The 24783-nt window shown below is 42.7% G+C and overlaps 1 protein-coding gene across 2 annotated transcripts in view; it reads left to right on the top strand.

Moving 5' to 3' along the window:
- The first annotated feature begins 487 nt into the window (after positions 1 to 487).
- The window catches only part of DDC (dopa decarboxylase), a 48802-nt gene continuing 24506 nt past the window's right edge, over positions 488 to 24783 (top strand). The window contains exons 1-6 of one of the 2 annotated variants that reach the window (XM_082195552.1): positions 488 to 603; positions 13547 to 13763; positions 16665 to 16778; positions 17378 to 17497; positions 20735 to 20869; positions 23439 to 23582. In XM_082195552.1, coding sequence (XP_082051678.1) covers positions 13563 to 13763; positions 16665 to 16778; positions 17378 to 17497; positions 20735 to 20869; positions 23439 to 23582 — 714 coding nt within the window. In that variant the 5' untranslated portion in view covers positions 488 to 603; positions 13547 to 13562. Of the gene's footprint in view, positions 604 to 9624; positions 9691 to 13546; positions 13764 to 16664; positions 16779 to 17377; positions 17498 to 20734; positions 20870 to 23438; positions 23583 to 24783 lie in introns of those variants that run through there. The other variant, XM_082195553.1, reaches the window with a different exon arrangement.

Consider the following 24783-nt stretch of genomic DNA (forward strand, 5'->3'; position numbering starts at 1 on the left):
TTAAAATGCCCCCACAGCAGTACGTCTGCCTTGGAAATAGTTCCTCAATGTTCTATATTGTAACGCTAATTCAAAATCACACCAGAGCTGCTTAGCATGGTGGTTTGTAGATGTAGGAGACATGCAGACATTCAAGCAGCTAACTGGATTAGTATTAGGAATATTTGCTAATACTGCCTGAATATATTCATTATCTGTTGGGTGCCTGCTATCTTTCATGTCTATTTGCTTATCCCTTGAAAGGTGGGAGGCCTGACCTTCCCTGCCATACCCATTTGTACATGTGTTTAAAAGCTGGAAGAACCACTATTTTAAAACTTTGCAGTTGAATATCATTTGCATCTATAAGCCAAGTTTCTTGTAGGCACAGCAGATCAAATGATTTGAGGGAATGGGAGAATGTGGTTGGGGGGGAGGAGTTTCTGCATGTGGCAGAGGTTAATGATTGGTGTGCTTCCTTGTGGATGAGATTGATAGAGTAAAAAAGCTTGGTCTTACTGCCCCCTGAAAATCTTATTTTCTTGAATCGGCTTGTTTGTGGCTCCAGGACTCTGCATGGTGCTATCTACTTTATTCAAAACACCTGAAAGTTGAAAGAAAAAAGTAAGTAAAAACGAATGTGTTACAGGAGTGGGAATCTTAACCTTTGTACCAGGCTTTTGAAAAGTGTAAACTCTGCACTGTTGTAATCAACTAGCTGATACCATGTTTTCAAGGCTACTGTTTTGCATGATCAGAGCGTGTTTAATAAATGCTGCTTTCCTGAACATGTTTGTCTTTTTAAAATCAAATCTTTGGAAAACACTATACTGAATTAAATGATCCATATATTTGTGATCAATCCTGTTTGTCTGCCTGCTTTCTTGTCAAATACAACTCTGTATATAACAAATGTATAACGTACACTGAATGTCCCAGTGCAATATTGGATATACCCGGGCTATCATCACCCCATGGCACTTTTTTCTTAATCTGAATGCCTTGACTGAACCACGTGTATACACTGGACTCCGAGTTATCATGGCTAAACTTCCTGACCTTATCTTGAAATTTCCTCAATGTCTGTGATATTATTTTGCCAAACACTATCGTCTACCTGTCCCTTTAAACTCTTCTCCAATTCGCAATCTCTAGTTCCATTCTCCGTTCCTCTTGGGTGGCCTTGTCTATAACTAAGAGCATTAAATCGCTGGAGCATTTATTTATAATGCCTACTGATTTCTGTTTAAACTTCTCTGAGTCTAAGAATAAAGTGGGAGCCTTTTGGTATGCATTGATTTTTGTAGTATTCTGATAAAGACACAGCATGATGGTGCATTTTAAGCGTGCGTTTTTAAAGAACCATGTATGCCGCACAGCTCTCCTTGAAGGAAAGGTGGGCTGAAAAATAACTAAATACACATTCTTGCCATTTTGGTGCCTTGCTGTTACAAACATATGGGATTTTCACTGAAAGCTTGTGTAATAGTCATGCACAAGTTCTAAAGGATACAATATTCATATGCATCACATTGGTTTTGGGGAGCGGGTGGCACTGTGGTCTAAAACCACCAAGCCTCTTGGGCTTGCTGATTGGAAGGTTGGTGGTTTGAATCCCCGCGACGGGGTGAGCTCTCGTTGTTCTGTCCCAGCTCCTGCCCACCTAGCAGTTCAAAAGCACACCAGTGCAAGTAGATAAATAGGTACTGCTGTGGCAGGAAGGTAAACGGCGTTTCCGTGCGCTCTGGCTTCCATCACAGTGTCCCATTGCGCCAGAAGCAGCTGAGTCATGCTGGCCACACTGGCGGAGGAAGAGGGAGGGCAGGAGGAGCGCCCCACCCCCGGCAGCGCGATCCCAGTGGGGTTCCATTGCGGCTGTCCCCTCGCCTGCGCTGGATGCCCCGTGCCTGCAGGTGGCCCGCCCCCAGGATGCAGGCTCCGCCCCTTTGGGTGGCGCCCCCGCCTCTGGGGTGTGCGCCAGCCCTGCCCCCGCCTGCTCTCCGCCCCTGGTGCTGGAGCATGAAGCTCCACCACTGGCTGGGCACATGACCCGGAGAGCTGCCTGCGGACAAACGCTGTCTCCCTCGGCCTGAAAGCGAGATGAGTGCCACACCCCATAGTCGCCTTTGACTGGACTTAACCATCCAGGGGTCCTTTACCTTTACCTTTTATCTGCATCACATTGGTAGTCAAATTAATGAAATGGTACCTGCTTTTTAAAAAATTGTTTCAAGAATAAATCACATGTTCTTTGATTAATAACAACTGTCTCTACTTCTTGTAAGTTTACAGTAAATTTCTTCTAGTTCCTCTGTCTGTGCAGGGGTATGATAACACACAGAAGCAAACATGGCAGTGTTATAAATAAAGATGGCCTGCTTTATTCACCCAGAGAATGGGAAAAAGGAATCAAAGGCCTGGCATTTCTTATAGCCCAAGCTATCACAAAATCACACAAGTTGGTTTGTAAGTAAGTGAGGTTGCAGGAAGAAGCATATTGGCATATTCTTGTGCAACAAGCATACAGATTTCTGTTGACCAAATAATCTTTAAATTAAACCTTAGCTCAAAAGACACATGCCATTTCTGTCAGTCTTACTGGTAGTTAACATCTAAGCTTGGTGGCATTACAATGTCTGCTACATTTACCTTTCTTTATCAACCAACTGGTTCAATCAATAAAATGTTTATTTAATGGCTGAATGATTGTAGTAAAGTACACATCACAGCCACCAATTATTTATGATTACAGGTAGCAAGCCAGGAGGTCTGAAAGATACTAGAACATTCAGATATGTTGTTACCTGTTGAGCAATAGATTTATTAGACCTCTCAAGAAAGTTATTTAGAACTGTCTCTTAAGGATCAACTAGGAAATTGCCTTATATAAATTTTGTGTTCTCTGACCCCTTGATAAAATCTGGACTGTTACAAGCTCTTTAGTGGTTGCAAGGACACTGCCTGTCATTAAAGGAAACTTTGGCAAATCTGCCATATAGAGTCCTAGAGGCCGCAACCTTTAAATATGCTAACGAAGCTTCTCTTCCATAATGCTGTAGAATTCAGATATGGCTACATTTATTAGAGGCTGAGCAATGCAGGGCAAGTGAGCATTGTGCATATGGCCTATAAGTTGACTCATGTCACTCTTGAGCATCCTTACACAGGCTTCTCCCCACATTCATGGGGGTTACCCTGCACCGTCAGTGAAATCGTGTAGAGTGAGGACACCCCTCTTTAAAAAGGAGGATGCGCAAGAGGACACACAGAGAGAGAGACTCACCCTGGAAATCGCTCAGGGCCGCTGACCTGCCTGTTCTGAGCCTGCCTGCCTCCAGGGAGCCGGTGTGTGCTGTGCAGCAGAGATGGGGAGATGAAGCCTCCTGCCCTGTGCCACTGGCTGATCGCTCAGGAAGCAGCCCCGAGTGAAGGAAGGCCACTCTATTTATTTATTCATTTCGTGGCAACCAGTGAGAGAGTGGTGTGTGTGTGTGTCTGCATGCGTGTGTGCCTGAATTTCATTCTCTGTTTAATCGAAGATTACCTTGCACTATGGAAGGATCAATTCTTTGCAGGTGTGGAACAGACATTATGTAGCAAATGTGAAAGTGCCTGTCCTGCAGATTGAAGTGGTGGTGTGGGCATTTAGGGGGTAAGGTGACCCTTCAGTTAGACTGGTCCAAAGTTTTGAAGAGCTTTATATAGTAATAGCAACACCTTGAAATTGGTCCGGTAACCAGTTGCAGTCATTGCAGATCTCTGAACAATGGTGTAATATGCTGACAGGATATCGCTCCTCTCAGCTGTTACGCTGCAGTGTGTTGCTGTTATGCTACCAAGTGCAAGGGAATTGCCACACGGAGTGTATTCAAGTCTTGAAGTTACCAGTGGCTGGATTACTGTCATCAGATTATCCTGGTCTAGGAATGGGTGTTGCTGTCGTACCAGCCAAAGCTGATAAAAGGTGCTCCTAGCTGCCGAAGCTACTTGGACATCAAGCGAGAAAGTTGGATCCAGATGCACCCACAGAAGCTCCTTCAGGGAGAGTGCAACCTCCGTCTAGGGCAGGCAACTGGCCAATTTCTCAGACTTTTCAAGTGGATTCAGACTCATTTTATTGGTTCTCATCAAAACCAGCTCAATTTAGGATTTAGGGCAGACAAAAGAAAATGCTTCTTTATGCAGCGCATAGTCAATCAGTGGAGCTTGCAGTGATGACCACCAACTTGGATGGCCTCAAAAGAGGATTAGACAAATTCATAGAGGAGGAGAGGCCTATCGATGGCTACTAGCCAGAATGACTATTCTCTGCCTCTGCAGTTGGAGGCGGCAATGAAGACCAGTCCCTGGAAATCTTGAGAGGTGGAGAGTTGCTCTTGTGCTCATCTTCTACTCCCCAGTTTCACCAGGTACCTGGTTGGGAGACCGGGATGCTGGCCCAGATGGAATATTATGTTCTTGTGATGCAGGAGCTGGGATGTGTCCAGAATTGGTGCACAGCTCTTGAAAGTACATCACACATCTGGGATATTTTCTCTCTCTTTGGCTGTTATTTGAAATGCTTCTTCCAAAATTCAGTTTCTGCTCTGTTGTATGCTTCATTCTTGATTTGTTTTTGCTTCCTTCCTATTCTGCACTCGCGTCTCTTTTCCAGGCACGATCCAGTATGGTTTCAGTATTCTTTCATTCCTCTAGGAAATGTATATTTAATGTTGGTATCCATCTACTATCCCTTCTTCAATTCTAACAGCTAAGGTAAAAAAACCAAACAAAAAACATTTAATAATTTAGCAATGTTTCCCTTAACATGCTTGTTGGAAATTACATGTACTCAGCTGGGATTTTCAGCATGATTTTTACTTGTCAAAATTCCTTTTATAATCCTGTTTTCCCCCTGATGTGTTTTTTGCCTGAATCTTAAGTGGCTAGCTGTCTGCTCTGTGTTTCAAAATATAACTTTGTTGTTTAGTCATTTAGTCGTGTCTTGGGTGGCCCTGCACGGCATAGCTCATAGCTTCTCTGAGTTATTCAAGCCCCTTCACCATGGCAAGGCAGTGATTCATGAAGGGGAAAATATAACTACAGTACCACATTTTTTTTAAAAAAAATATATAGGGTGAACTTGCCTCACTTCTGGGGAGGCAAATCAGTGGGAGAACTAAAGATTTGGTTTTCTGAATTTTGTTTTTGATTCCAGGTCTGAATCAGGTTAGATCAGGCCCAAAATGATCTGAACTGAGTTGGTGCCTGTTGTGCCAGCATCCCCCCCCACCTGCCCCGCCCTGAGGTCCTCTGGCTCTCCCCTGACCCACCTTCCCACTCTGAGCAACTTGTACAGCTCTGAGCTAGGTTTTGAACGGGCAAGTCAATAATTCCCCTGTATTCCTTCCGCCGCCACAGATAACATTTATCTGGATATCCCACCCCAGCATAACCAAATATGAGGCATGCAGTATAATACAATTAATTTAGCAAACAGAAATCATAAGCAAGGGTTTTGTGTGTGTGGTTTCAGCTTTTCTTTATCTTATTTGTTACTTTATTGCATACACAAAAACGGCTACTATAATAGTGATCCTGTACAAAAACATGGGCTCTGCCAAATCACGTCCACCCCCATCTCCTCCCCCCCGACTCCACTCTCATGTGTCTCAGCCCCAACATTCAGACTCCCTTTCAAGTTCTCCTTCATTCACCACTCATTCATTTGCCCACGTTCTAAGCTCATTCCTTCCTAACATTTACTTCAGTTCTTCTCATACACTTCCCTGTGCATTCACCTTAATTGCACTGCTATTTTATACACACACCAGAGCCTCCCACTCTGATTTCCCCAGTCGGAATCACTGAATTGGAGTTACTGTTTCATTGTGTTTTTTAATGTTATTGTTATTTTATGTTTCTATACTCTAAACTATCCTGTGATCTTAGGAAGAAGGGCAGTAAAATATGAATGAATGAATGAATGGGGCTCACACATTTCTAGCTTCAATCTATCCAGGTCTTGGTTAGTGGGGAAGGAAAGTGCCCCCTGCCTCAAGCGCCTCCCCTTGGCGGGACTCTGCGCTCTCTGCAGCCTGAAGCACAATATTAAGAGCTGTGCTCAGTCTGCCTTAAAGGAAAGAGAAAAGGCAAGATCCATGGCAAGTAGGGACTATGTCAAATGGTTCCCTGTGTCTATGTCCTGCCCTTGAGGTTTTGCTACTCCTTTTGCTGGCACATTGCACTTTCAAATTTATTTGTAGTTTATTCACTCTGAAAAGTCTATGATCCTTTGATCTTTGCAACTGTTGAGTATGTTAAATCTGAATTTTCTTTTTGGTCTTTTTACCACATGAAAAAGGATTTCTGCCTTTATTATACATACATGAGCTTAGCTCAGGGGACCCAATTTCCTCTTTTGTTTTATCCCTTAACAGGTAATCTAAAATTAGATCAACTGGGATCACATCAAAAGAGGGATGACTTTGTTGAAAGTAAATGTAATTCTGTCACCAATTCCAAATTAAAATTGTGTGTGCGCGCGCGTGTGCGCTCTCATTTTCATTACAAAAAAAGAACAATTAATAAGGGAAAGCCACTTATCCAGACTAAGTTAACAATGATTAATCTGAGCATCACCACTCACAAACTGATTATGGAACTGGAAGCCCACAGTTTAAGATGGCATCCAAAATGATGCCCCAAACTTATGCTTCCATTGCCATATAGGAGCTTGAGAGAAACAGTAAATGACTGAACTGAGATACCTACAAAATCATTAGAATACATATACATTTATACCAAAGCATAAAGTAAAGGTAAAGGTACCCCTGACTGTTAGGTCCAGTCGCGGACGACTCTGGGGTTGCGTGCTCACCTCGCTCTATAGGCCAAGGGAGCCAACATTTGTCCGCAGAGTTTTTCCGGGTCATGTGGCCAGCATGACTAAGCCGCTTCTGGCAAACCAGAGCAGCGCACGGAAATGCCATTTACCTTCCCGCCGGAGTGGTACCTATTGATCTACTTGCACTTTGACGTGCTTTCGAACTGCTAGGTTGGCAGGAGCAGGGACCGAGCAATGGGAGCTCACCCCGTTGTGGGGAATCGACCCGCCGACCTTCTGATCAGCAAGCCCTAGGCTCAGTGGTTTAGACCAAACCATAGCACAATATAAATTACATAATCTAAGCAGCAACCTTTATAGTCTTGTCAAAACATATAATGCCTTTAAATTATATTGTTCTGTAAAATACTTCATAGACTCACTTGGCATTCCAAAAAACATAGAACACTAAACAAAATATCACAGCTAGAAGCTTAGAGCTGACAATATTTTTTAATGTTTTATAATTATGGGTGTCACTGTAGCCTGCAGTTTGAGCCCCTCCCCCAAAAATGTTTCCAAGTTTTATTTAGTTTTAAAAATTAAAATGTAATTTTTTAAAGCTAACTGTTCCTATAGGTCTCTGCTACAACGCTGTGATGCCGAAATGTTTTTCTGTGGTCCTCTAAGACTCCACATTTATCCTTTAAAAAAGAGAGGCCATGCTCACTGTTGCACTTCAACAAGCAGCCCTTGGAGGGTTGGCCATGGGTAAATGACACCCCCCAAAAAGAAAAGGGGGAAAACTACGACTGGTCATCTTGATGTTGATACCAGGAAAGGTCCTCAAACAGATAATTAAACAGTTGGTCTTTGAACACTTAGAAAAGGAGGCTCATTACTAAGACCCAGCATAGATAGATATATAGATATAGATTACAAGCTTGGTGGATCAGGGGAATGCTGTGGACATTGTGTATCTTGATTTCAGTAAGGCTTTTGAAAGCGTTTCCCATGATATTCTTGCAGAGAAGCTGGTAAAATGTGGGCTGGGTGAGGTAACTGTTATGTGGATTTGTAGCTAGTTGACTGACTAAACCCAAAGAGTGCTCAACTAATGGCTCCTCCTCATCCTGGGGGAAAAGTGACAAGTGGGGTTGTTGGTCAATGTCTTTATAAACAACTTGGATGAAGGAATTGAAGGGGTGCTCATCAAATTTGCATATGACACCAAACTGGGAGGGGTAACTGATGCCGCAGGAGACAGACTTGGGATTCAAGATGACCTTAATAGATTGAATTTCAGTAGGGCCAAATGTCAGGTTCTACACTTAGGCAGGAAGAACCAGCTGCACAAATATAATATGGGAGACACCTGGCTTGCCAGTAGTCCATGTGAAATGGATCTAGGGGTATTAGTAGACCACAAGCTGAACATGCGTCCACAGTGTGATGTAGCAGCAAATCTTTTTTATTTTAAAAATGCTATTCTAGGCTGCATCAACAGAAATATAGTGTTCAGGTCAAGAGAAATAATAGTAGTACAGTGGTACCTCGGGTTAAGTACTTAATTCGTTCTGGAGGTCCGTTCTTAACCTGAAACTGTTCTTAACCTGAAGCACCACTTTAGCTAATGGGGCCTCCCACTGCCGCCGGGGCACAATTTCTGTTCTCATCCTGAAGCAAAGTTCTTAACCCGAGGTACTATTTCTGGGTTAGCGGAGTCTGTAACCTGAAGCGTATGTAACCCGAGGTACCACTGTACTCTATTCTGCCTTGGTCAGACCACACATGGAGTCTTGTGTCTACTTCTGGGCACCACAATTTAAGAAGGATGTTGATTGCAGCTCTCTGTCAAAATCAACTCAACCCTTAAAAGCTGGTCCATTTTGTTGCTCTCTCCCAACTTGTTGAGATAAGATATCTGCTATTTTCTCTCACACATCTCTGCTCATCCTGTAAATAGTTCCTGCATGAATAAAGCCTTTGAACTCCAGAGACTTCAGAAATTGTAAGTGATTATTCTAATCTAATTCACCCAAGCTGCAAGATCTGCTACCACATACACACCACACAATTTATGCACATGTCTGCACATCCAAGAATCCTGGCAGCCCATCACTCTGTCCACTACACCATGCTGCCTCTCCATACTTTTCTTAATCTCCACCTGACAATTTTCACAGCACTAGCTATCTTGCAGGTCAAAGTACTTGATAAGCATCCTTAAGTAAACCTTGAAGTGATTATTTCAGGCATAATCCAGCCAAGCCTACCCCCTCCTCTGTGCCAGTGATAAAGCAAGTTAACTGAAATTTGTAACCCTATAAATAATAGAGAAAACACGTCCACAATGTATTTCAACAATGCCTTTTCGAGTTGAGAGTTGTATGACCTTTGTTGGCTGGTTGCTTTCAGTTCTTCCACACACATGTATTAAAAGCAGCTCTCCTAAAGCTCACTGCATGCAATAATCGTGTGTACTTTCACTGATGTGTACCCAACAAAGCTCAGAGAGGCATATTCTAGACATACTGTAACAAAACTCTGTCAGTGCCAAATGTTTACTTCAGTAATTGTGCCACGGATGTGTAAATAAAAATTGCTGTAGTGGCTTCAATAGTAATGAAATCTTCTTGATATATTTAGGGTGAATACTTAGCAGTGTTTTCGAAAGATATTTAAAGTAGCGCTTGTGAATGAATGGATGCAGAGAGGGAGGGGTGTGTGACATGCAGAATGTTAAAATGCAAAGCACTATCTTCTGATTGGCTCATGGAAAGTGGATACTGTAGATATAAACTAGCAACTGCATCCTCTGGTCTTTATAACTGTCACAAAGAAAGCAGACGGGCAAGAGAGAGAGAGAGAGAGAGAGAGAGAGAGACGACAAAATCTCACCAACAGTAAGTAAAAGTCCTAACTTTCTAAGATTAAATAGTATAGAAATGGCACCTTCATGCACCATTTAATTGTACACTATCCCAGGACTTTACTGAAATAGTCAGGAGAGAGAGTAAATGGCACACATGCATGTGTGTGCAGATACACATTCAATTAATTTTTTTTAATTAACATGTGAAAATTGTCATACTGTTTTTTTATACACCTGGCATGCACATGTCTCTTTGTGGTTGCATAATATGACAAAATAGAATTGAAAGGTGCTGATCCTATGTGCATTACATGAAACTGCTATTGCAAACACGTGTCTTCAGCATAATATTTTGGGATCAAAATATAAATACTGTTCATGTAACTCAGTCTCTATATTAAAGCATGTATACTGGTTAGCTGCACTGACAGTCAATGAAGTGGCTAAAACAGGCACTTAATTCTTAGAAATAAGCAACAGATCTTAAAGGATCCATTCTATAGGAACTGAAGCAGAACCCATCCCTATTTAAATGAAAATGACAAATACAAAGTTTCAGCAAACTTACTTAAGCGGGTTTACTATATATACAGTCTATAAATGTCTATAAGCCAGAAGAGGGGTGGAGGGAAGTTAATTCAGATAAGATATAGATTTTAAGGAGAATACTATTGTTAAGCTGTATTGTGTTTAAGATATTTGAAAAAAAAAAAATTATGGGGGGGGGGAGTTTCAGCAAACTTTATTAGTATGTGGGGCATAAACCCGCCAGTTATTTTAAATGATTTTGTTAAATTGTATTATATCATTAAAAACAAACAAGATAATTATGTAGTATAGTTATTGATTTCAAAGGGGAAAATAATGCATAAAGTTGTATTTGATCTTGAAATTTACTCTTTCGGTGCATAGTAAATGAAATTAATTCCCCAGCAAATCTGTCCCAGTGTGTCTGTTCTTTGGCTCTCTTCTGTTACAGTAGCTCAGTCAGATACAGCCCAGACTGGTTTTTTTTACCATTTGTTTAAATGTGATTATGTCTCAGTTATTTCCAGTAAAAAGCCGCTCATATTTTTGCAGTTGTTAGTAAGCAAACTACTAATGCAGGATTTACACATGCCATAGAATCAGCTAAATAATCAGCTAAATATTCCAGTAACACTATATTTCAGGAGCACCTGCCTTATCTTTCAATATTTCCAAAATTTGCTTCCAAAGAATGTCAATAAAAGTACATGAGATGTCCAGACAGTAGATGAGATCACCAAGAATTATCATGCTTTGGAAAAATAGGCATGCTTTAATTTTAGGAGAATCAAGTACCAATGGAGCTATCTTTTGTAAGTTTTCTTTCATATTAATGTTAATCGGGTTTCCAGTCACATGTCACCATTTTGATACTCTAAATGAAGATATTTACTCCATTTCAGTTTCTCTCTTTGTATATGGTTAAACACATCTAAAACAAAAGTAGATATGTTTTTTCCCATTAGACCTTTCAGTGTAATTTGTGTTAGCCATGTTGTTTTCAATATGATTTTTAACTTTTATATAGACATTCAATGCAATCTTGAATTGCATTGAATACTTGGCTAGTTAGTCTTGTTCTTAACTTTCTAAAGGATGAGACTGAAATGACTATTCAGTACCTTGTACACTTCTAGCATTTTAATACATTTCTAGCTGGCCCCAGAGATGGGATAGTTGGCCCAATTGATGGTTTCACTTAGACTTCTTATGTCTCAGGCAAAGGCCCCTTCTTCCACATCATGTTGTTATGTGTAGCCCAGTTCCATTGAAACGAGGTCACTGAAGACTTATTGGTATTTTGTGATACAAGCTTTATTTACACATCTAGACAGGCTGATTGAGCATAGGTGTTTAAGTCCAACAGATGCCCCAAAGTTTAGTTCATTTGTTTATATACCACTAATTCATAAAAGCCCAAAGGGCTTTACCCCAATTTACTCCACTTCCTCTGCAAAACTCACAATGCTCTCGCTGCAGGAACAGTTCCAGGATTCGGTGAGATTTAAAGCCAGAGAACTCCAGCGCAGCAATAGCCCTTTTCAGCTATTACATATGCCACATTATACCCATTCTACGTGCACAAGAAATCAACTTTTAAGTGTTGCAGCACCTATGTTTTGGAACTCCATGCCGTTTGATATTATGGTGCCAGCTAAAAACATTATTGTTTAGACAAACCTACCCAGATAGGTAGAAGGCTGATTTCTGTTTCACTTTGCTTTTAGTTTATTGCTGATTTTAATTTTTTTAAATATTTTAAATGGTTATTTTTAAATTCTTTTTGCCAATACTTTTATTGTTTAATTCTTTTTGTAAACTGCCTTGAGTTGTGTGCTTTTTCCAATCAAACATTATATAATTTTTATTAAATGAATAAATAAAGTGTGTGTGTGTGTGTGTGTGTGTGTGTGTAACCACTTACAATCTAAAAGAGATATCTGATTTAACAAATGGATAATAGTGCATAGCTATAATATAATAAGGGACGCGGGTGGCGCTGTGGGTAAAACCTCAGCGCCTAGGACTTGCCGATCGCATGGTCGGCGATTTGAATCCCCGCGGCGGGGTGCGCTCCCGTCGTTCGGTCCCAGTGCCTGCCAACCTAGCAGTTCGAAAGCACCCCCGGGTGCAAGTAGATAAATAGGGACCGCTTACCAGCGGGAAGGTAAATGGCATTCCGTGTGCTGTGCTGGCTCGCCAGATGCAGCTTGTCACGCTGGCCACGTGACCCGGAAGTGTCTGCGGACAGCGCTGGCTCCCAGCCTATAGAGTGAGATGAGCGCACAACCCTAGAGTCTGGCAAGACTGGCCCGTACCGGCAGGGGTACCTTTACCTTTATAATATAATAACTGGGAGGCAGGTGGCGCTGTGGGTTAAACCACAGAGCCTAGGGCTTGCCGATCAGAAGGTCAGCGGTTCGAATCCCCATGACTGGGTGAGCTCCCATTGCTCGGTCCCTGCTCCTGCCAACCTAGCAGTTCAAAAGCACGTCAAGTGCAAGTAGATAAGTAGATACTGCTCTAGCAGGAAGGTAAACGGCATTTCTGTGCGCTGCTCTGGTTTGCCAGAAGCGGCTTAGTCATGCTGGCCACATGACCTGGAAGCTGTACGCCGGCTCCCTCGGCCAATAAAGCGAGATGAGCGCCGCAACCCTGGAGTCATCCGCGACTGGACCTAATGGTCAGGGGTCCCCTTACCTTTACCTATTATATAATAATGGGTCACTATTATATAATAATGGATAACAAATAAAATAATAATAAATTGAGGATTATTTCTACATAAATTACCCACATTTGTAATTAAGCTACCTTCCTGTGTATCATCTAGATATAGCAAGCAACCCATTTCTTTAAAGCCCCAGAACTGAGTGAAGGAGGTAGCTGTCTCTAGGATTCTTTTTCGGAGTATTCGGGGGGGGGGGGCATTGCATGTAACTTTGTGCAGTAAAACTGGAACAGGGCAGGATTTACTTCTCAGTGAATGAATGCATGAGCACTAGAATATTGATCAAGAACTATTACAGCAGTATGATTGACTGCAATACTATTGGGGGGAACCCCATTACTTTAAAAAGTATACAACTTGTTGTTTTGAATGAGACTATATTACACAGAATATTTTTTTAATTCAACCCCTCTCCCTGGTTTTTCCTTTGGAAATTTCCCTAAAAGCTTTCACATTTCTGACTCCATTCCTTTTGATTCCAGGCTCTGCCCTGGGATCATTTTTGTTGTTGTATTTTTCAGTACAGTAGTTGACACCCTGATTTTTGTATGCATCAGACTTCACTTAAGAGGAAAATTGGCCAATTCCAGGTGTCCATTTTTTAAAAATGCCAATTTGTTTCTTTTAGAGTCTGAAATCTTGACATGGATGCCACAGAGTTCCGAAAAAGAGGAAAAGAAATGGTGGACTATATTGCAGATTACCTGGAGACGATAGAGAAAAGACGGGTCTATCCTGATGTGGAGCCTGGGTACCTGAGGCCTCACATCCCAGATTCTGCTCCTGAAGAACCTGAGAGATTTGAAGATATCCTTAAAGATGTTGAAAAGATCATTATGCCTGGGGTAAGATCTAACTGCAGATGAGCTTTAAAGAATGGGCTTGTCTACATGGGAGGTTTACTGTGTGTTTACAGCTGTTTGCATCCTATTTAATTTGTGTAGTACATGTGTCGTTAGCCTCAGACAACAGCAGTCCCGATGCTTTCCTGCTGTAAATTTGAGTTATCCCAGCACAGGGATAACCTGTTAAATTGGGGAAAATCAGGCCACAAACCACTCCACCTGGAGCCTCAGACAATTAGCTGTGGTGGTTTTGGGTGGGTGGATCAGTTGTCACTCTCTGTTACTTCGCTTTCCAAATTCACTACTTCCCCAATGCTTTAACTTCCTTTCCAGCTATGCTCATGACTATATCTGGCATGATCCTGAATGGACGACTGTAGCTGTATATGTGTATATGTATATGTATATGTATAGTTCCCTCAGTTATGTCCCAAACCAGAAAACTACACAAGCAAATAGAGTGCTGAGTATTTACAATTGCCTGACTCTGTGCTTTTGCACACTTCCTGGGCTGGGCATTTAAAAACAAGAGAACGCCCAAGGTGTGTGCATTGCTATCCATGCACATGACCTGTTGGTCCTCAATCAGCATAACGGTATCAACAAATCACAGACTCTTCAAGTGTCCCTATTTTCCAGGAAGAGGCCCAGATTTACAGAAGCCATCCCGGTTTCTGATTTGATCCCAGAATGTCCCGCTTTTCATTAGGAAGTCCCTACTTTCATAAGAGAAAAGTTGGAGGGTTTGGAAATATGCAAACCCCGAGCCAAGGTGATAAGTAACTGTACAACCTTTAGAAGGCAACTGAAGACGGCCCTCTGAGGGAAGTTTTTTCATGTTTAATGTTTTGTTATGTTTTTATACATGTTGGAAGCCGCCCAGAGTGGCTGGGGCAATCCAGTCAGATGGGTGGGTGTATTATTATTATTATTATTATTATTATTATTATTATTATTATTAGAATAGGACATCCCTATTGTCATCTGATAAATCTTGGAGAGTATGAAATCAGAAGACAAGGACAAACAGAAAAGGGAACCTGTACAATATTTCTATCTGCTGGTACAAATGTGAAAGACCCAAGTAGTTCCTTATTTACAAATTCAATATACTGTATGTGGGATAGCCCTACTCAAAGATTGCAATAAAAAATGGTAATATGGCTAAGATTATCCACAGCAGAAAAATGGAAGACTTTGCAGGGTCTGCAAATATATCTGTGCTATAAAAATGTCTGGAACCTAGACATGGCAGAATACAAATCACAATATAAAGGTTTCCAAAGGCTTTGAAGATCCAGAATGTTTTTATTCTGTGCGGCGGGACTTTATCCAATGCAACTAATCTCTAAGTCACTATGGTGCTATCAATGCGGGAAATGTGGGCCTCTTAATGTTTCTACAAACAGGTGTCCTCTTACATCCAGTTTTGTTGACAAATTAAGAAAATGGCTACATGGCCATCTTTGTAATAAAATTCAGGGGGAGAAGGGGGGAATGTTGGGAAAAATAAATTAAACCATTCACATGCAACAACGGCAAAAAACATCAAATACATGTAAGTGTGGACTACTTCAGTCTAATTTGAAGGGGGGAAAGTGGATTAACAAATAATGTTCAAATGTGGACAAGTCCAATATGAATTAATTTATAAATAGCTGTAACAAAGTTCTTGAGGCAATAATTCTGATCAGTAGTGACTTGTCCATATGAGAATGGCTCTTCCATATCTGTAGAAATTGCCTCAGCACATTAAATCTGTCATACTCCAATTTTGTGATCCAGTACCAGAAAAAGGCAGCGTAGAGACTGCAAGTCATGTCAGAGTGCCCTGGGAAATCCATAAATCATCCACTACTAGATATGATCTTCAGTGAATGGAAAGCAGGTAAATTAAGGAACGGGAGGGTCAGCGGGCAAAAATCCAGCCTCTCTCCCCCAACTCCAATATAGAAAATGCCATCTATGCTGAGCTGGTGTCAGAGCCAATGAGTGTGAAAGTGACTGTCCCTTTGACTTTCTCCATAATCCGCCTCTTTGCAGACTGTTCTCTTTTGCTTCATCCTGCAAATAGCCTGAAGGAGGGTCACATTTGATTAATCTCTTCAGAATGTGTCACTGACTTAAGTATTATTGCACAGGCTGATCAAGATAAAGAGCTTCTGCTGCCTCATCCAAAGCATCAGTCTGCCTGGTCAGCAGCTCCATTTCTCAAGCCCTTGACATTTCCTGGATTTCTTTGTAATAACTGCCCTTTTCATTCAAATATCAGACTGAAGATCTTCTCCCCAGAAGCACCAAATGCGCTTCATATAGCAATTTGTAGGGTTTGTTTTGCATTTCTGGTTTCAAACTGAGATAAAAAAGGATGTATTTGCAGCACCTGGGCGGAGGGATTTTTGGAGATGAGCGTCACAACCCCAGAGTCGTCCACAACCGGACTTAATGGTCGTGGGTCCCTTTACCTTTACCTTTACCACAGCATACATTTGTAGCACATGACTTCCCCCAAAGGATAATGGAAACTGTAGTTTACTCCTCACAGAGCTACGATACCCAGCACCCTATAGTCCATATAAACTCAATAGTCAGTAGTAAATTTATAGGCAATATAAGATAGATTTAGATTTAGATTTAGATTTAGATTTAGATTTAGATTTGAACCAACCCAGACTCCGTAATCTTCATCTGAGGTCCTCCTTCTTCCAGGCTATTGGCTGATTAAACAATCAAGGGCCCGTGTTTTTCAGGGGGTATTGTTCTGTTTGTTGTTATTTGTTTTTAAACTGTAAAGCACCCATGATCCTTGGATGAAGGGTGGCTTGGAAATCTAATAAATAAAACAATTCTTCACTCCAGCTTCTTTTCCTGATGTATGCCTGCTTCTGGTTTTTCTGGCAGGTGACGCACTGGCACAGCCCCTACTTCTTTGCCTACTACCCAACGGCCAACTCCTTCCCAGCTCTTCTGGCTGACATGCTCTCTGGGGGCATAGGGTGTATTGGGTTTACATGGGTAAGTGTGTTCCACCCCTCTCTGCTGGGCTACCTAGGGGACAGGCGACGTGCGCAACCTTTGCACCAGGCAGGCAATTCACCCTGCAGTCCATATGCCAACCACACACCCAATTATTTGTGCTCCTAATTATCACCCACTACCAATGCCTCCCGCATCCATGGCCTGGAGACCCAAGTGTTTTATTGTGTTTTATTGTTGTGAACCACTTCAGGTTTTTGTTTTTGTTTAAATATAGAGATATATAAATATTTTAAAACACGCAGATTAAGATTGAAGGAGTTTAGCCTGGAGAAAAGATGGTTAAGAAGTGATATAATAGCCATCTTCAAACATTTTAAGGACTGTCATATAGATGATGGAGCAGATTCATTTTCTGTTGCTCCAGAGGATAGGGCATGAGCTGTTTGACAGTGGAACAGACTGCCTTGGAAGGTGCTGGATTTCTCTTTGTGAGAGACTTTTAAAGCAGAGATTGTGTGGCCAACTATCAGGGATGCTATATTTGTGGGTTTCCTGTATTATAACTCTTTGTATAAATATTGAGGAGAAGCTACCGCACTCCTGTAGTTTCTTTTTACCACATTTCTCTATTCTAGGCATCAAGCCCAGCTTGCACAGAGCTGGAGACAGTCATGCTGGATTGGCTAGGGAAGATGATCAATTTGCCACCATCATTTCTGGCCGAGAAGGATGGAGAGGGGGGTGGCGTAATCCAGGTAAGCTGGAAGCTTGTGGTCTTAGTTTCTGCATGGTGTATGTTCTGTTCAAACTGGATTGAAACCAATATGTTGTTTTTTTTAATATTATATGGGCATAATGGTTCCCCACAAAGGTGCAGAAGACATGCCATCATGCTTTCAAGTCATCATCTGATATCTGAGGAATGAAGACACTATGCCTGTGTGAACCATCCCTGAAACTCCTGGTTACCCCTGTGAAAACCTAGTTGGGACAATGTCCTATGGAAATATGGATTTGTATATGTAACCTGCCTTTTACCTGAAGGTCCCTAGTGGAGTGGCATACACCTAAAACCAACAAAATTAAAACACACACAATTAAACCAATTCGACACAAATTTACAAAGTTCATAAACCTTCCTCTCCAAAATCCTAGGCAAAAAGGTGTGTTTTCAATGACAATGAAACAACAACATACCTCAGAGGGATGGTTGTTGCAAAGGAATCAAGACTTTAAAATGAGCCCAGAAGACAGGAGATTGTTCAAGATTGATGTTATGCTGAGGCACCCTACTAGTACCCTGGTTGCCACATTTGGTACCAGATTCAGCTTCCAAACTGGTTTCAAGGAATTTGTTGTTGTTGTTTAGTCGTTTAGTCATGTCCGACTCTTTGTGACCCCCTGGACCAGAGCACACCAAGCACTCCCGTCTTCCACTGCCTCCCGCGTTTTGTTCAAACTCACTTTTATATGCCTGTTGTCTTTGTCCATGGAGTTTCCTTGGCAGGGATACTGGAGTGGCTTGCCGGTTCCTCCTCCAGGTGGATCACGTTTGGTCAAAACTCTCCACTATGACCTGTCCATCTTGGGTGGCCCTGCATGGCATAGCTCATAGCTTCTCTGAGTTATTCAAGCCCCTTCGCCACGGCAAGGCAGTGATCCATGAAGGGGGTTTTCAAGGATAGCCCCATGTAAAAGAACACCAACAATACAATAGGAAGTTACCAGAGTGTGGATGGTTGCAGCCAAGCGCTCTCTCTCCTCAGGTGGGGCACGAGATGGTGCACCTGCTGAAACTGAGCATCAGCACTCCTAGTTCCTGAAGCCACCAGCGATGGCACCAGAGTTATCCTCAAGCTATGCACCTGTTCCTTCAGGGGAAGAGCAACCTGTTGTAGAAGAACTTATCCCTCTTTTAGCTGAGCCAATTGTTTTAGATGCTACTCTGGCTAGTTGGATAAACAGCTGTAATCAGGGCTTTTCTTCTGCCGAAACTCAATGCCGTTGACATTATAATAGAACAAGGGAGGTGTTTGCGGTGAGTTCTGGCACCTCCTTTTTTAGAAAAATAGCACTGGTTGTAATAACTTTGCCCTTTTTAATGGCTAGTTGGAATTCTAGAACTGTACAGACCAGCACAGACCTTGCCCCCAATCCCACAGTATTAAATCTGGAATAACTGCTTGAACACTTGCTAGCTGCTGAAGCCTAATGTCAGGATGAATTGCTTTTACATGTAGGGTGCAAATGCTGTTTTACTTCACGCCACCATAGCCCCAGTTTTGTGCTGAGGATCAATGAGCAATTATGTCTATTTGCCAATGGGAAATGCTGCCCTTTTAAGCTGACAATTCTTGATGGACTATAATTTGGGGGCACTGAGAGTGGGTGGTGTCTGTGCTGCTGGTGGAGATGAAGCAATTTGTAGTGTTGGTCTTCTTGCCTCATTCTTGTATCAATAATGATAAAAACAAGAAAGAACATGGCGGAGATGGGCTTTATATTAGACTGCCAATCAAATGAATATTTCAATATTGGCCTGTGGAAATGGGTGCTTAATTACCCTTAAAGGACCAAATCAATATGAAATTATCCTGCTGCCTCAAAGGTGACACTTGAAAAATCCAAAGACGAAATAAAATTTCCGCTTGGGGCTCTGTTTGACTCACCAATGCTTCTGTCGCCTCTTGAGGCTGCTCACCATGGTAACCTTTATTTGCTTGCTGTGAAGTAAAAAGTATAATAGCCAGCTTACTTAGTATGTGTGTCATAAAAACCATCTTTCCCAGCAGCGCATTCAATGGGGGCGCCTCAGTTTCTCCACTCTGACATTTTATAGAGGCCTGATCCAGCCATAATTGCACAGCTAAGACCCACTGATTTCAATGGGAGGGATATAAGCAAGTGCTTAATGGCCTCTGAAATAAATAGTGTTCAAAAATGCTTAACTTTAACTACATTTAAAGTGTTCCTTGTCTCTATGCCTGCTGGCCTTCTCCTCCTGGAACTGGCTGAGGGTGCTTTCCCTCTAAACCAGAGCACCAGTCCGCAAACCAGATGTCTGCAGCAGAGAGAAGGAATTCCTAATGTTGTGAATTTGAGTGGGGACGGACTCCCCATAATTTCTACATTCAGTGGATGGTCAGAGTTAGAGTAGATTCCTGAATTTAGCAAGGGCTGGGAATAACACTCCTAACTTCCCCAGGCTCTGCCAGGTGTAGAGGGAGCATGATGTCACCCCAGGAAAAGAGGGTGTTGTTTTCCAGCAGAGGTTTGGGGAGAAAGGGATGTGGGGGAGAAGGAGCAGGAAGTGGGCACCACCTCATGCGGGCAGCAGTCATGCTGGCTGCCTGGATCAGGTGACTGGGCTGCTGGGAAGGACAAGTCCCACTTAGGACATACATGCTGCGAACTCTCCGTAAATTCAGGTTTAAAAGTGTGAATAAGCCATATTTCTAAGACACAGCAGATTCTGATTTCCCCACAGAAACACAACCCTGGGGGAGCACCTGGAACCTCCTGGAATCTTGCTGCCATTCAGCAGAGACTGGGGGTGGAGTGCAAGGCTATTCTGAATGCTGCTAGACCACAAGGGTTAGCAGAATCCATAGTGGAAAAAGAACGTGTGTCTTTGTGTCAGAAAGGCACAAGCGGAAGGTCCCAGGTTCCATCTACGATGGCATCCCCAAGGAGGCCTTGGAGAGACTCCCTGCCTGAAATCCCAGAGAGCCATTGCTGCCAGGCAGTGTAGACTAAGCCAGGTGGACCTGTGCTCTGGCCTCGTAGAGGGAAGCTTCCTCGGTTTCTAAATTGCTTTCCACAAGAAATGCCTGTTTAATGAGGTGCTTCCGGCTGCGCTTCCTTTCCCCTGGCTTGCAGCATCCTAAATCTTCACCATGTTCTCTTCAGCTCAGTGGATCTTCTGCCACTGTCCTGACTCGCTTTCCATTGGCTTGTCCTGCCCAACTGAGCCTCTCTCTCCTTCCCTGCAGGGCACGGCCAGCGAAGCGACCTTGGTTGCGCTGCTTGCAGCTAGAACCAAAGCGATCCAGCGGGCGCAATCAGAAAACGGAACGCTGACTCAGGGAGACATCATTGGCCGGCTGGTGGCTTATACCTCGGACCAAGTGAGTATGGAGACATTCTGGAGCAGGAATCGCCAGCCCAGCACCTGCAGCTGCCACAGTGCCTGCAAAGACCTTCAGTGGCATCCATGGGCAGCGGCCCTCGACCCTGAGCTTTCATATAGACATAGATATATAGATATACAGATATAGATTTGTACCTGCTAAAAATAAAGTTATGAAGCAAAAAGTACAGGCACCTTTTTAATAATAATAATAATAATAATAATAATAATAATAATAATAATAATAAAAATAAAAATAAAAATAAAATTTCATTTATATCCCGCCCTCCCCAGCCAAAGCCAGGCTCAGGGCGGCTAACAACAATAAATACAACATTCTAAAATCTTTTCATTATAAAATTAATTCAAATCAAATTGATGGCAACCATTGGGCTTGAGTTCTGTGAAGATTGCCAAAGGAGGGAGTCAGGCTGTGCCCTAGCCAAAGGCTTGGTGGAACAGCTCTGTCTTGCAGGCCCTGCGGAAAGATGTCAAGTCCCGCAGGGCCCTAGTCTCTTGTGGCAGAGGGTTCCACCAGATCGGAGCCACAGCTGAAAAAGCCCGGGCTCTGGTTGAGGCCAGCCTAACCTCTCTGTGGCCTGGGACCTCCAAGATGTTTTTGTTTGAAGATTGTAAGTTCATATGTGGGACATAACAGGAGAGGCGGTCCTGTAGGTACGATTTCTGTGATGGCTGCTCCCACCGGCCTGTGTTTTCGCTGATGTGTGAAGTCAGAGCTGTATAAATGAGTTCTTCGGACACCTGGCAATGGGGAGCACTGGAGTCCTAAAGGGCTGTTGTTTCTCCCTCAAGGGGTTTTCCCGCTTCTGTCTTATTTTCCATAAGTCCTTGGAATCGCCATAGTTTCCCCTTCCTTCCCTGCCCCTGGCAACCAGAATGGGCCTTTCCTATGGTGCGTCATCTGAGACCAGGTAGTCCTTTGAAGCTGTTTTCTGCATACAGAATCCCCGCTCCACACAAAAGGCAAATGTGAAAACCTGTGAAGAGGCTTAGATATGCTTCCACCTGTACAGGATATGGAGACCATACACCTGTTAACAACTGTATAGTCAAGTATGCACCTCTATTCTTATTTGCTCTCTCTGTTTTAAAGGAGTCTTACCCCCAGGTAAATGGGAACAAGATGCCAACCTAGGCTTTGGTTTAGAATTGGGGGATACAGGCTTCTGAATACAGGGTTCTTGTGCCTTTAACAGCTCTATGATAGGCAGAAATTCCACAGGTTAAGTCTTTTCAAGGATGGAAATAAAATTATGGGAAAAGCTTCACCATGACTGTGCTAATTTTGTTTCATGTCATGCCTCTCGCATGGTAATCACATTGAGTTATTCCATGCCCCAGTGGCAGCCATTTTTTGACTCTTCAACATTCAGAATATGTCCACTGGTCCAAAAAAGTTGGGTTGTGACATAATGAATGGTATGAAAACTAGTCCTACTCTGATAGACATATTGAAATGAATGAACATGGCTAACTTAGGTTCATTAGTTTCAGTGGGTCTACTCTGAGTGGGACTTAATTGGCTACAACCAATTTTCATCCACACACTGGCTTTTGAAGTGGCTCCTTGCACAAGCATACTTTTAAACAAGTGTGTGAAATTACCTATTCTTTTTTTGTAGAAAAAGAAGCTGGTGAAGGGGGGATATAAGGTTTAAGGTCACAGAAACAGGACCGTTATGTATGCAGTGAAGCTTTTCTCCTGTTCTTTGAATTCCTCCTGGGCAGCCCCAGCCACGCAGCTTGAAATCAAGTGCACCTGCCCCCCCAAAAAAACTTTGGATTGTAAATGCCTGATCCTCAATAAGGGATGACAGTCCGACTTGCCTGCTGAAGGTCAGGGGATTTTTATTTTGTCTGCACAAGGATTTGCCTTAAGATGTTTCTGACCTTTTAAGGCAGCCTGTTGCTGAGCTCACAGCTCCTTCTGCATTAAGTTCATAACTGGGTGACTCAGTAATCCAAAAGGAGAGACAGAAAATCCAACCTAAGGATTAATATCAGGTTTAACAAAGGTAGATGGTTTAGGAGAATTCAGGATTATGATAAACGGGATTGCTTTCTTTCTCTCTGAATATGGTTGCATCCTTAACAATATTTGGAAGAAGGGCATGTGTGTCTGTACTCCAGTTTCTCACTTGTCACGTTTTTGCTCCATCTGAGGCAGATCCACCTGCCCCTTTTAGGCCGCCTCCTCCGAGCATCTCCAGCTAGTGGTTACTAGCCTATACCAGGTGGCTTGGCCAGTATTTTGGGGCTGTATTTTACTCAGAGTAGGCCTATCGAAGTTGCAAACATGACTAACATGCTGCAAATGGGAGGCTGAGACTCGGATTTATTTGCCTGTCTTCTTTTTAAAAGAGGTGTTGTGTTCTACAAGTTTAAACTTTAACATGTTTTGTCTGTGATGCCTCTTCCCTTTTTAAATTAATTAAAATTTTTAACAATAAGAACAAACGCTTGTGTGAAGTAATAAGTAAATTCAATAAACTAAGCTTCTTATGCAAATATGTTTTTAAGACACATTTTCTCCCATTTCATTGCAGGCTCATTCATCGGTTGAAAAGGATGGCTTGATCGCTGGAGTTAAAACCAAGCAGCTCCCCACAGACGAGGCGTTCGCTGTACGTGGGTCAGCCCTAAGGAAAGCCGTAGACCAAGATAAAGCTGCTGGCCTCATTCCATTCTTTGTAAGTGCTGATAGCTCAGTGTTTGCTAATGGCTGTAATGCCCAATGAATAAGTAGACAACTGGGGTTGCCAACCTGGGAACTGGCCTGCTTCTCTGGGCCTTTAACAGGACCCAGAAGGAGAGCAGCAGCTGCCATTTGAAGAAAAGCAAGCTCAGGGCCCCCTCTCAGTTGCCAGCTGTATCTGCAAGAGGCAACCTGCTTTCCCTGCTCCTGATGTGATTACACTGTTGTAATATGGGTTACAAATTGGGTTAGAGTCATTGGCTGCTACAGACGCTGCATAAAAAAACCCTTCCCCCTCCCAGGACAACAGATGTTTTTAGCTTTCGGCTGTGGATAAAAGGAGCTTCAAGGTCTCTCTCACACACAAGGTCACAGGAAAGGCAACCAGGAGAATGAAATATAGCTGAGCTTCATCTCTTGTGATAAGGCCTAAAGCCTGAGCTCCTGCTTGAGGCTTGTGTGTTACTGCATTTAGCAGCAAGAGGACATTGACACCAAGATGCTGTAGCTTTCATTTGGATTTAGCTGTTTCCACTGAAATCAGTGTCTGGTCTGCCTACCGGGAGTGTGGACTCCTGGAGAGGTCACAGCCAGGTTGCTGCTCCCTGGCCCCTTTTGTGCCCATGAACTAAGCCAGGATTTGGCTCTGAGCACTCCCCAAACTTCGATTCATGGTTATTGTTGTTGTGGGCATGTTTATAGCCGACCTTTCCCCCTGACAGACACTCAAGGCAGCTTACAGATAAAAATAAAGAACCACTAAAACACATGAAAAACAGTCATTAAAAACAATTGAACGTTGAATGTTTAATTTGATAGAATGGTTAAGCTCCCTCCTCACTAACCAGAATCTTTCCCTACAGGAAAACCACTTGCAAAGCAGCACCCCACATAATTCACCCCCTTTGCTCTTGGTAGCGGGAGGGAGAAGAAAATGCAACTTCTCCTTCCTCTGCCCTCCTCTAGGACCTGTGATAAATTGGGGCCTTTAAATATATATATAATTAAACATTAACCCAACTCCCTGAATTAATTTGGGACTGGATCTGGGGTGGGTGGTCCCTGGGTCCAGGGTGGGTTGGTCTGCTTGCCCCCAACCTGGATCAGAGCCACGGGGCAGAACAAGTGGTCTGTACACAGCCCTAGTATTTATGTTGTCCAATAACTAAGGTTCTCTGGGCAGCTTTCAGTTTTAT

This window comes from Podarcis vaucheri (assembly GCF_965113315.1).
Source record: "Podarcis vaucheri genome assembly, chromosome: 13".
Lineage (NCBI taxonomy): Eukaryota > Metazoa > Chordata > Lepidosauria > Squamata > Lacertidae > Podarcis > Podarcis vaucheri.